The 14,036-nt window shown below is 35.8% G+C and overlaps 1 protein-coding gene across 1 annotated transcript in view; it reads left to right on the plus strand.

The window, feature by feature from the left end:
- LOC121387815 (N-acetylglutamate synthase, mitochondrial-like) overlaps window positions 1-14,036 on the plus strand; it is a 36,249-nt gene that overhangs the window by 13,266 nt on the left and 8,947 nt on the right. Inside the window, exons 3-9 of the mRNA XM_041519032.1 lie at window positions 1,574-1,690; window positions 3,121-3,234; window positions 4,462-4,583; window positions 8,029-8,251; window positions 9,388-9,468; window positions 10,160-10,259; window positions 12,479-12,572. Coding sequence (XP_041374966.1) covers window positions 1,574-1,690; window positions 3,121-3,234; window positions 4,462-4,583; window positions 8,029-8,251; window positions 9,388-9,468; window positions 10,160-10,259; window positions 12,479-12,572 — 851 coding nt within the window. The remainder of the gene's footprint in view (window positions 1-1,573; window positions 1,691-3,120; window positions 3,235-4,461; window positions 4,584-8,028; window positions 8,252-9,387; window positions 9,469-10,159; window positions 10,260-12,478; window positions 12,573-14,036) is intronic.

The raw sequence follows: 14,036 nt of genomic DNA on the forward strand, positions 1-14,036 counted from the left end.
AAAGCTGTGGTATGTGCTATCCTGTCTGGGATGGTGCATATAAAAGGTCCCTTGCTACTAATGGAAACAAATGCAGTTGCTTTCCTCTCGTAAGGTTATATGTGAAAATTACCAAATGGTGTACGGTATATAATATAATGAAATTTGAACTACAACAAACATTAGGACAAAACACTCATTTGAAATGCAGGCACTGATATTGTAAACAAGAAAATAAACTATGTATTTAATTAGTGAGTTTAGTTTGTTAAAAGGGTGGAATCGTTTCAATGGCAGTACGTTCAGAATGGTCTCTTTAATATTACATGTATATAATTTAAATAAAGCAAACAAAACATCAGAGAAGAAATTATGGTTAAAACGTGACTAAATCACAGTGGATTTTGTGCTTTGCTCAGGTTACAGCAATCAATATATTTTTAAAAGATTGGCTGTATTTTAAATTAACAATAAACCATTTGAAAAGTGAAAAAGATTTATGTATCAGGTGAGATTTTATTTTGACCGAGTTGTAAATAGTTGGGGTCAAATAGAATATAGTTCCTTTGGCAATCATTGTGTGCTTAATAGTGGAAGTAAAATAATTTCACTTAGACAGCACTGTCAAATTGTTGTTAGTTCCGGTGTTGATCAGGTGAGATTTCATGCTGACTGAGTTATTTGGTCAAATAGAATATAGTTTCTTTGTGAATCAGGTGAGATTTTGATCTAATAGATGAGGTCAGATAGAATATAATTTCACTTGGATGACACCGTCAAATTGTTGTTAGCCCAATTGTCTCCATGGCTGGATATAGCTCAGTGGTAGAGTGCTCACCTGACGTGCAATGGGAGGCAGAATTGATAGATTCTAAGTTCCCAACCAGTGCATCACGACTGGTACATCAAAAACTGCGGTATGTACTGTCCTGTCTGTGGGAAAGTGCATATGAATGATCTGTGTCTGTCTGTCTGCCTGTCTCTCTCTCTCTCTCTCTCTCTCTCTCTCTCTCTCTCTCTCTCTCTTTCTCTCTCTCTTTCTCTCTCTCTCTCTGTCTGTCTTGTGTCTGTCTGTCTTCCTCCCTGTGTTTCTGTCCCCCAGTTGTAAAAAGAACTAAATAACCAAATATTAGAGATCAATTGCATGTAAGTGTAGCTTAAGACGAGCCAAGGTATCATTAATCAAACGTTCCCATTTCATGTTACATCTTGACTTAGTTGATTATTGTAAGTATTGTGTTCTGCAGTATATGGTGAGTTTGACACAGTGTTCTCTTGTTTTCTCTTAACAACAGTTTAACTATGGATAAACAAAAGAGGTTTGTTGTGTTCTTAAATCATAAAAAAATTACTTGGAAGCTGTTTACAAGCGCAATTTTTTTTTTGAGCATTCACCAGTTTAATACCCCCTCCTAAAAGTGTATATAAAAATGTTGAGTTTTAAGTAGTATTTTTATGAAGATTTTGTATTTGTTTAAAAGCCATATACTGATGTTAAGCCCACCCTCCCTAGTGTGTGGTCTGTATGCTCGTAAACAACACAGAGAGAACTGTGAATGGCCTTGTTACTAATGACATTGTTTTACTCTTGTAGGTGGGCACGGACCCCCGGGAGGCACGCTATTGGCTCAAACAGTTCACCAACTTCGAGCAGCAGCGCCCATTTGCCATCGTTCAGGTCTACCCTGAAGTGTTTGCCAAGAAACAGCTGGTGAGAAAAACACAATGTTTAGGGTGGATCCACAAGGGTCCCAGGGGGACCCGCTACAAACTGATGATCACTGACAAAATTTCATCTGATTGCCAACACTATGGATACATAGTCACTAGGCTGAATGTTGTAGTTGCTATGTCATAGACAGCACAATAGTCTCTACATGTAAGTAAACAATGTGCTGACCTTCCTGTCAATCTGATATGTAGAGATGGCTTTGAGGGAGAACAGTTTTGTACTAATTGAGTTACTTTCTTCAAATAAAGTTTTATTATTATTATTATTTCCTTTCCTAAGAGCCACTGAATAAACAATGTTCTGGGGTGTCATTAAACACACATTCCTTTCCTTTCCTAACAGCCACTGATTAAACAATGCTGGGGTGTCATTAAACAGACATTCCTTTCCTTTCCTAACAGCCACTGATTAAACAATGTGCTGGGGTGTCATTAAACACACATTCCTTTCCTTTCCTAATAGCTACTGATTAAAGAATGTGCTGGGGTGTCATTAAACACACATTCCTTTCCTTTCCTAATAGCTACTGATTAAACAATGTGCTGGGGTGTCATTAAACAAACATTCCTTTCCTTTCCTAATAGCCACTGATTAAACAATGTGCTGGGGTGTTATTAAACAAACTTTCCTTTCCTTTCCTAATAGACACTGATTAAACAATGTGCTGGGGTGTCATTAAACAAACATTCCTTTCCTTTCCGAATAGCCACTGATTAAACAATGTGCTGAGGTGTCATTAAACACACATTCCTTTCCTTTCTAATAGTCACTGATTAAACAATGTGCTAGGTGTCATTAAACAGACATTCCTTTCCTTTCCTAACAGCCACTGATTAAACAATGTGCTGGGGTGTCATTAAACAGACATTCCTTTCCTTTCCTAATAGCCACTGATTACACAATGTGCTGAAGTGTCATTAAACACACATTCCTTTCCTTTCCTAACAGCCACTGATTAAACAATGTGCTGGGGTGTCATTAAACAGACATTCCTTTCCTTTCTAATAGTCACTGATTAAACAATGTGCTAGGTGTCATTAAACAGACATTCCTTTCCTTTCCTAACAGCCACTGATTAAACAATGTGCTGGGGTGTCATTAAACAGACATTCCTTTCCTTTCCTAATAGCCACTGATTACACAATGTGCTGAAGTGTCATTAAACACACATTCCTTTCCTTTCCTAACAGCCACTGATTACACAATGTGCTGAAGTGTCATTAAACACACATTCCTTTCCTTTCCTAATAGTCACTGATTAAACAATGTGCTAGGTGTCATTAAACAGACATTCCTTTCCTTTCCTAATAGCCACTGATTACACAATGTGCTGGGGTGTCATTAAACACACATTCCTTTCCTTTACTAACTACCTAAATGTTGTTTAACATTCCTTTCTTTCTTTCCAGTTGGGACAGTTGACGTCTTGTCTGTCGTTCCTGCAGCGGAACAACATGCGTCCTGTGGTTATCCTAGGAAGTCCTATCGTTACCGCGATCAACTTCTCTGCCTCAGACCTGCAGGTCAGTGTCTCACAGTTGTCTCCCTTGGAAGCAATATTTATAGAGGTTTTGTCGGACTGTTTCTGTTACTATATTAACATGCCTATATCCACAAGAGTTTCAGGCACGTTCTGTCGGACTGTTACTGTTACTTTATTAACGTGCCTATATCAACAAGCGGTCCAGGCACGTTGTGTCAGACTGTTACTGTTACTATATTAACGTGCCTATATCCACGAGTTTCAGGCACTTTCTGTCGGACTATTACTGTTACTTTATTAACGTGCCTATATCCATCCACAAGAGGTCCAGGCACGTTCTGTCGGACTGTTAATGTTACGTTATTAACGTGCCTATATCCACAAGAGGTCCAGGCAGGTTCTGTCGGACTGTTACTGTTACTTTATTAACGTGCCTATATCCACAAGAGTTTCAGGCACATTGTGTCGGACTAAATCAACTCACATTGGCGATATTGTTCAACATTCTTACTAACACTGATAGAAGCATATCACGACATTGTAGCCACAGATTAAAACGTGTGGCACCTTACATTTAATGTAACTGCAAGAAAATGGACGGTTTATAGACTCATTTAATTTTTTTTTTTTTATAAATCTGGCCTCTGTGGTGTTGTGGTTAAGTCATCGGGCATAAGGCTGGTATGTACAGGGTTCGCAGCCCAGTACCGGCTCAATGGGTAGGCGTAAGACCACTACACTCTCTTCTCTCTGACTATCCACTGATAACTAACAGCTAACCCACTGTGCTGGACAGACAGCCCAGATAGCTGAGGTGCCCAGGATAGCGTACTTGAACCCACTGAGTTGTTAAAACTCGCTCTGGGTGAGAACCGGTACCGGGCTGCAAACCCTGTACCTACCAGACTTATGTCCGATGACTTAACCACAATGCCGGTACAACAGAATCAATAACCCAATGAGTTCCCTAAGGGAGATAATTCTACAAATAATAAAACATCCGACAACAGCTGTACAGCTAAGATACACATCTTGTTCCTGTTATCAAACAGAATCTGTAAACTACAACTATTTGAACGTGCTGTCATGACCAATATAAAACGAAATTACCATCAACAGTAAAAATTAATAAAAAAAGTTCCTGAAATACAGATTTTGTCATGGTTACAATGTAGCTAGATCATGTACCAAGATGAAAATATTTCTAGGTTAATGTGATATATATATATACACACATTTCTAGATGTTTGTTTTTCTCTGTGTTCAGCAACTGAAGGCACAGACGGTTCACGACAGTACAGTTCTAGCCAGTCTTCTGGAGGCAAATCGGGTTTTGGCACGACCCCTCTTTATTGGCACCAACGTCTTACGGGCGGAGAAGTTACCTGGGTAAGATCGCTTAATCTGTTTTTACTTGTTTACTTCTCTCTTTTTATTTTTTTACCTGAATGTGTGCTGCCGTGTTAAAAGGTGAAATGCAGATAAATATTTGTGTTCATCTCATCGTTTATGTTTCATCAGCTATATAAGTGAAACTTGGTTTGTAGGAGCACTTATGGATATTCATCATAATGTATGTAAACAAAAAATGTCAAATTTTAATGGATTTTTATTAATTGATTAAAAAAAATGTTTTAAAATTGAGATGAATATCTACTTACTTAATTACTTGATCAAAACATTTTCTTTTTAGAATATAAATATATCTTTTCTGTTTTTAGAATATAAATATATCTTTTCTGTTTTTAGAATATAAATATATCTTTTCTGTCTTTTTAGAATATAAATCTATCTGTTCTGTTTTTAGAATATAAATCTATCTGTTCTGTTTTTAGAATATAAATATCTCTGTTCTGTTTTTAGAATATAAATCTATCTGTTCTGTTTTTAGAATATAAATCTATCTGTTCTGTTTTTAGAATATAAATACACATGTATATCTTTCTGTTTTTAGAATATAAATCTATCTGTTCTGTTTTTAGAATATCAATCTTATCTGTTCTGTTTTTAGAATATAAATCTATCTGTTCTGTTTTTAGAATATAAATATATCTTTCTGTTTTTAAAATATAAATCTATCTGTTCTGTTTTTAGAATATAAATCTATCTGTTCTGTTTTTAGAATATAAATCTATCTGTTCTGTTTTTAGAATATCAATCTTATCTGTTCTGTTTTTAGAATATAAATCTATCTGTTCTGTTTTTTAGAATATAAATCTATCTGTTCTGTTTTTAGAATATCAATCTTATCTGTTCTGTTTTTAGAATATAAATCTATCTGTTCTGTTTTTTAGAATATAAATCTATCTGTTCTGTTTTTAGAATATAAATCTATCTGTTCTGTTTTTAGAATATAAATACACATGTATATCTTTCTGTTTTTAGAATATAAATCTATCTGTTCTGTTTTTAGAATATCAATCTTATCTGTTCTGTTTTTAGAATATAAATCTATCTGTTCTGTTTTTAGAATATAAATATATCTTTCTGTTTTTAAAATATAAATCTATCTGTTCTGTTTTTAGAATATAAATCTATCTGTTCTGTTTTTAGAATATAAATCTATCTGTTCTGTTTTTAGAATATCAATCTTATCTGTTCTGTTTTTAGAATATAAATCTATCTGTTCTGTTTTTTAGAATATAAATCTATCTGTTCTGTTTTTAGAATATCAATCTTATCTGTTCTGTTTTTAGAATATAAATCTATCTGTTCTGTTTTTTAGAATATAAATCTATCTGTTCTGTTTTTAGAATATAAATCTATCTGTTCTGTTTTTAGAATATAAATATATCTTTCTGTTTTTTAGAATATAAATCTATCTGTTCTGTTTTTTAGAATATAAATCTATCTGTTCTGTTTTTAGAATATAAATATATCTTTCTGTTTTTAGAATATAAATCTATCTGTTCTGTTTTTAGAATATAAATCTATCTGTTCTGTTTTTAGAATATCAATCTTATCTGTTCTGTTTTTAGAATATAAATCTATCTGTTCTGTTTTTAGAATATAAATCTATCTGTTCTGTTTTTTAGAATATAAATCTATCTGTTCTGTTTTTAGAATATCAATCTTATCTGTTCTGTTTTTTAGAATATAAATCTATCTGTTCTGTTTTTAGAATATAAATATATCTTTCTGTTTTTTAGAATATAAATCTATCTGTTCTGTTTTTAGAATATAAATATATCTTTCTGTTTTTAGAATATAAATCTGTCTGTTCTGTTTTTGGAATATAAATCTATCTGTTCTGTTTTTAGAATATAAATCTATCTGTTCTGTTTTTAGAATATCAATCTATCTGTTCTGTTTTTAGAATATAAATCTATCTTTCTGTTTTTAGAATATCAATCTATCTGTTCTGTTTTTAGAATATCAATCTATCTGTTCTGTTCTGGTATAATGGTTAATTACTCAATGTGCTCTAGTGCTTTCAAAGAAAACAGATGTAAACATAAGACTGTGTTAAAATGATTAAATGTTTGACATCCAGTAGCCACTGATAAATTATTGAATGTGCTTTAATGGTTTTGTTAAAGAAAACAAACTATAACTGAAGGAAGGAAATGTTTTTATTTAACGACACACTCAACACATTTTAATTTACGGTTATATGGCATTGGACGTATGGTTAAGGAGCACACAGATATTGAGGGAGGAAACTCACTGTTGCCACTTCATGAGCTACTCTTTTCGATTAGCAGCAAGGGATCTTTTATATGCATCATTCCATTGACAAGAAAGCACATACCACGGCCTTTGATATACCAGTCGTGGTGCACTGACTGGAGCAAAAAATAGCCCAGTGGGCCCACTGATAGGGATCGATCCCAGACCGACCATGCATCAAGCAAACACTTTACCACTGGGCTACATCCCGCCCTCAAACTATACCTGAAGACCAAATGATTGACATCCAACAGCCAGTGATAGCCGATGATAGCCGATGATTAATAAATGATTGACATCCAATAGCCGGTGATAGCCGATGATTAATAAATGATTGACATCCAACAGCCAGTGATAGCCGGTGATAGCCGATGATTAATAAATGATTGACATCCAACAGCCGGTGATAGCCGATGATAGCCGATGATTAATAAATGATTGACATCCAACAGGCAGTGATAGCCGATGATAGCCGATGATTAATAAATGATTGACATCCAACAGCCAGTGATAGCCGATGATTAATAAATGATTGACATCCAACAGCCAGTGATAGCCGGTGATAGCCGATGATTAATAAATGATTGACATCCAACAGCCAGTGATAGCCGGTGATAGCCGATGATTAATAAATGATTGACATCCAACAGCCAGTGATAGCCGATGATAGCCGATGATTAATAAATGATTGACATCCAACAGCCAGTGATAGCCGATGATAGCCGATGATTAATAAATGATTGACATCCAACAGCCGATGATTAATAAATGATTGACATCCAACAGCCAGTGATAGCCGATGATAGCCGATGATTAATAAATGATTGACATCCAACAGCCGGTGATAGCCGATGATAGCCGATGATTAATAAATGATTGACATCCAACAGCCGGTGATAGCCGATGATTAATAAATGATTGACATCCAACAGCCGGTGATAGCCGATGATTAATAAATGATTGACATCCAACAGCCAGTGATAGCCGGTGATAGCCGATGATAGCCGATGATTAATAAATGATTGACATCCAACAGCCAGTGATAGCCGATGATTAATGAATGATTGAACAAAACAAACTAACTTTTTTTGTCAACATGGAGTTTTATATAGTGATAGCACTGAAATGTCATTGAATTTTTATTTCATTTATTCTTTTTGTACAGAGATACGTTTTGCGGTGAGCTGTGTGATGTGAACACAGAACTCATCATGTGGTGCTTGCTGTCAAAACACATTCCCATCATCCCGGCGTTCGGGGAGACCCCTAGTGGTCAGATCCTGGCCGTTGACATGTGGTCCGTCACCGAGAAGTTGTCAAGCGCCCTACAGCCACTCAAGGTCATAAAAGTGAACACATGTGGAGGATTTGTCGATGAAACTGGCTCGGTGAGTGTTAGGGTTGCTTTTTTTGTTGTTGTAAATATGCTATAGTCCGTCTCATCCTCCTACAAGAATGTAGTTTTTTTTGTAAATAATTTCAGTTTGGTTTGACGTAACAGTGAAGGAAATGATTTATTTAACGACACACTCAAACACATTTAATTACGGTTATATGGTGTCAGACATATGGTTACGGACCACACAGATATTGAGAGAGGAAACCCACTGTTGCCACTTCATGGGCTACTCTTTCCGATTAGCAGTAAGGGATCTTTTATATGCACCATCCCACAGACAGGATAGCACATACCATGGCCTTTGATATACCGTTCGTGGTGCACTGGCTGATGTAACAAGGAAACTAAAAGTGTTTTGGAAATTTAAAAAAACCCCTATAATTCCAGAGTATGAAAAGAGGCATTCCCTGTGGGACGGACTATGCATTAAATATTTACTGTCTTTTTGTGTCGTCTTCATGCATCAAAAAGCAAGATAGATGTATTACTTTTCAGCGACGGCAGCATCAACTGTTAAACTCCATATTGAAGTTTGAAGTTTAGTTCCATTTGTCAAAAACATAAGTCCTAGATGAATGAAACTTGGTTTGTAGTTATATCTATTAATGTTAATCTCAGTGCATGTTAAGAAATAATGAAATTTATCAAATTAAAATTTTAATTTCAATTTTAAAATTTAGTTTCTTTTAAACTTTAATTTTTTTATAAGTGTCTTTTTAGATATTGAGATGAAAGTATCAGTAACACAGAATATGTTTATTCTTTTTAATTCTATACATGGTATATTAAATAGCTTGTTACATCTATACCTGGTGTATTAAATTGGTTACATCTATACCTGGTGTATTAAATTGGTTACATCTATACCTGGTGTATTAAATAGCTTGTTACATCTATAGCTGGTGTATTAAATAGCTTGTTACAACTATACCTGGTGTATTAAATAGCTTGTTACATCTATAAGTGGTGTATTAAATAGCTTGTTACATCTATACCTGGTGTATTAAATAGCTTGTTACATCTATACCTGGTGTATTAAATAGGTTGTTACATCTATACCTGGTGTATTAAATAGGTTGTTACATCTATACCTGGTGTATTAAATAGGTTCTTACTGTTTGACAGGTGATTGCCAACATCAATCTACCGGCAGACCTGCATGCTGCTGCAGAGAAACCTTGGTGTACGCCGGTTCTCAGAAATAAAGTAAGTCCTCGCAACTTTACACCTACACCCCTTACTGGCAACAATGTTATTATTATTGTTTGTCTAACACCAGCACAAATTTTATTATTCTTTCTTTCTTTTTTAGTCATTAACTGCAGTTTTAGGAAAACCGTTTTAGAAGAACTTGAAAATCAAATTAAAGGTTTATTAATCAAATTAAAGGTTTATTATAAAGTTAACCTTGAATTTATTTTTCAAGTGCTTCCAAAACAGTTTTCCTTTCAACCCGTACAATTAAGAAAATGTCCAGGGCCAAAACCCCATGCCATTGAAAAACACCCTGAATAGTCCAAGGCAAAACAGTGCCATGGAGAAGTAAAACCTGCACAGCAATCTTCACGGCTGATTGACGTGGACAGTTGCAGGGGTTGTCTTTCCTTGTCTGCTTTGAACTGTAGGGGTCCAATGGGTGAAAACCTGTGATCATGGACCACAATCAAAATGACTCCTACCTGTAATGGACAAAGTGTTGAGATTGTGTTAAACTGTTTTTGTTTAAACTTTTCACAGACTGGTATGTACCGTCCCCCAGACCAGTAGAACTGTTTTTGTTTAAACTTTTCACAGACTGGTATGTACCGTCCCCAAGGCCAATAGAAATGTTTTTTTTTAATTTCTAGCCCAGGAGAAAGTAATAATATACAAACGAAGTATTTTTGTGATATTACAGATGGAGCGGATCTACGGTTTGCTGTCTGTTCTCCCATCGGAGAGTTCTGTCGTCATCACGTCCGTAGACAAGATGTTGAAGGAACTCTTCACTCACAGAGGTAATATTACTCGGTGATTCCAACCCCTGCAGTTGTCCGCGGCAATCGGCAATGCAAGGCCGTAGACTATATTACATTTACAAAATGTTTTTAAGATTAATAGAATCTATCACTGCTGTGAGACATAGACAAGGCAATTCCAACCCGAGGGACAAAATGTTTGTAAGATTAATGGAATCTATCACCGTTGTGAGGCATAGATAAGGCAATTCCAACCCGAGGGACAAAATGTTTGTAAGATTAATGGAATCTGTCACCGCTGTGAGGCATAGACACGGCAATTCCAATCCGAGGGACAAAATGTTTTTAAGATTAATAGAATCTGTCACCGCTGTGAGGCATAGACACGGCAATTCCAACCCGAGGGACAAAATGTTTTTAAGATTAATAGAATCTGTCACCGTTGTGAGGCATAAATACGGCAATTCCAACCCGAGGGACAAAATGTTTGTAAGATTAATGGAATCTGTCACCGCTGTGAGGCATAGACAAGGCAATTCCAACCCGAGGGACAAAATGTTTTTAAGATTAATAGAATCTGTCACCGCTGTGAGGCATAGACACGGCAATTCCAACCCGAGGGACAAAATGTTTTTAAGATTAATGGAATCTGTCACCGCTGTGAGGCATAGATAAGGCAATTCCAACCCGAGGGACAAAATGTTTTTAAGATTAATAGAATCTGTCACCGCTGTGAGGCATAGATAAGGCAATTCCAACCCGAGGGACAAAATGTTTGTAAGATTAATGGAATCTGTCACCGCTGTGAGGCATGGACACGGCAATTCCAACCCGAGGGACAAAATGTTTTTAAGATTAATGGAATCTGTCACCGCTGTGAGGCATGGACACGGCAATTCCAACCCGAGGGACAAAATGTTTTTAAGATTAATAGAATCTGTCACCGCTGTGAGGCATAGACACGGCAATTCCAACCCGAGGGACAAAATGTTTTTAAGATTAATGGAATCTATCACCGCTGTGAGGCATAGATAAGGCAATTCCAACCCGAGGGACAAAATGTTTTTAAGATTAATGGAATCTGTCACCGCTGTGAGGCATAGACACGGCAATTCCAACCCGAGGGACAAAATGTTTTTAAGATTAATGGAATCTACACTGCTGTGAGGCATAGATAAGGCAATTCTAACCCGAGGGACAAAATGTTTTTAAGATTAATGGAATCTACACTGCTGTGAGGCATAGATAAGGCAATTCCAACCCGAGGGACAAAATGTTTGTAAGATTAATGGAATCTACACTGCTGTGAGGCATAGACACGGCAATTCCAACCCGAGGGACAAAATGTTTTTTTGTGAGGGCCAAGGTTTATTATAATAAGGGAAATTACGATTAGTTTGAGGCCAGGTTAAGTATTCATGAAAAGAGAAAACGCTCCCAAGTTTTCTACAATTTGATATTTTACAATTGAAGAATGGTTTTACAAACATTTTGACATTTAATATTTTATAATTGAAGAATGGTTTTACAAAAAGAAAAATGAAGATAGTCATATGATTACTTGTTTGATATCTACTGTACAACATTACATACGCAGTAATTATCCCAGTATGATATCTGCTGTACAACATTACATACGCAGTAATTATCCCAGTATGATATCTACTGTACAACATTACATACTCAGTAATTATCCCAGTATAATATCTACTGTACAACATTACATACGCAGTAATTATCCCAGTATGATGTCTGCTGTACAACATTACATACGCAGTAATTATCCCAGTATGATGTCTGCTGTACAACATTACATACGCAGTAATTATCCCAGTATGATATCTGCTGTACAACATTACATACAGTAATTATCCCAGTAGGATATCTGCTGTACAACATTACATACGCAGTAATTATCCCAGTAGGATATCTGCTGTACAACATTACATACGCAGTAATTATCCCAGTAGGATTAAATCCTGTTATGTCATATGGCTGATATAAACCAGTGTGTGTGTCTGTATTAAAAGGTTAAGTTTGTGTATGTGTGTGTATATCTGTGTGTGTGTTTGATACAAAACATGTTTTTCATATTAACAAATAATGACGTCTTATGGACTCCTAGAATTAAAGCATTACAAACAATTGTATTGGGCATAAATTAGACTTGCTTGTGTGGTGGGTAAACAATTGTTTGCTCAATGTTCAGATATCTGAACACCAAGTTTGATATTTTGTCTTTGCTGTGATATTTTCAGGTTCTGGAACGTTTTTCAAGATCACGGAGCCGATCTATCATTACTCCTCTTTCAACAAAGTAGATCTTGTTCGACTCACTGACCTTATTACCAAGTACGTAGTCCATCTCAATGTCCGGTTTGTCTGTATGTCCGTTGTACTCTGTATGTCCCGTCTGTCTCAATGTCTGTCCATCTGTATGTCATTTCCTGTCTGTCATGTTATGGTTCCCTATGTGTTAATTAATAAATGGTTATCGAGGGCGTAAGAAGGTGCCAAAAGTAGGTTTGTGTGTGTGTGTGTGGGGGGGGGGGGGGTCCCCCTCCCACACACACACATATATATATATACAGTGAATCCTGTCTAAACTGGACCCTGAACATACCGAAATCCTGTCAAAACCGGCCAAATTCCATGGTCCCGAATATTCTCTTATTTAAACCATGTATTAAAAACCTGATAAAACCAGAACATGTCCATTTCGGAAACTGGATTAATTTTTGGTTCAGAAATGTAAAATCCTTTATTAATTAACCTGAACAAACCGGCGTAGTGTAAACGAATGAAGAGTAACCTGAACGAAAACACGACTTCCAGAAAACAATGCAGACCGGAATTTTTGCTGTCCAGCATCCGGTGTTACGTCATGGGTCAGCGATTTCTGTGATCTCAGCCCAGATTAGCAGACAGCAGAGGTATTAAGACTTGATTGTTTTCAATTGTCCTGTCTGGTAATTCTTTACAGCTTCAGACAATTCTCAGAATACTCGCACATTAAGATTTTCACCTTTTTTTTTTTAATCAGTGCATTTTGATAACGAAATGCTGACACAGAGTAAAATATTAGAAACAATTTAATTTAGAGTAAAATATGCACACGTGACTTAATTTGTATACACTACATAAAAACAGAAAAATTTATTTTTTCTGCGATAGATACAAAAAACATGCACGCTGAATGTTGCTAAAAACAACAACAAACGAACATGTCTCGATCACCACATGCTAAATGTAGGCGTGTGGAATTATCGTTGAAAGTAAAATTCTATTTAATTAGGCATAATGATTCGTAGTCTGTACCAAAATTAACTCAAAAGGATTTGACAGCAAAATATGACATTGACATTTTCACTTTGTCGGACATATTAATAAAAAAGACTGTTTATCTGCAAGAATATGACAATAACTCTAGTGCCAACAAAACGCGATTCATTACAGGCTGCAAATAGGCCGAACTGTATGAACTGACATGGAAATGGTTTCAACATGCACGAGCAAAGAATATTCTCATATCTGGACCGATCATTCAGGAAAAACCTTTGAAATTTTCATCTGATCTGCTGATTCAGGATTTTAAGGCTTCTAACGGGTGGTTAGAAAGCTGGAAGTTGCGCTTTTCTGTTTGACATTTCAAGATCAGCGGTGAAAGTGCCGGTATAGCTAACAACGCAATTGATGATTACAAAGACTGTCATTTTGCAACATTAATTGTGGTAAAAACTAAATTACATTAAAATATGTTGTTTTTATTTATGTTTTAATGTCAATTAATAAATAAGAATGATACATAACAAAATT

Source organism: Gigantopelta aegis, chromosome 13, assembly GCF_016097555.1.
Source record: "Gigantopelta aegis isolate Gae_Host chromosome 13, Gae_host_genome, whole genome shotgun sequence".
NCBI classification, from domain to species: domain Eukaryota; kingdom Metazoa; phylum Mollusca; class Gastropoda; order Neomphalida; family Peltospiridae; genus Gigantopelta; species Gigantopelta aegis.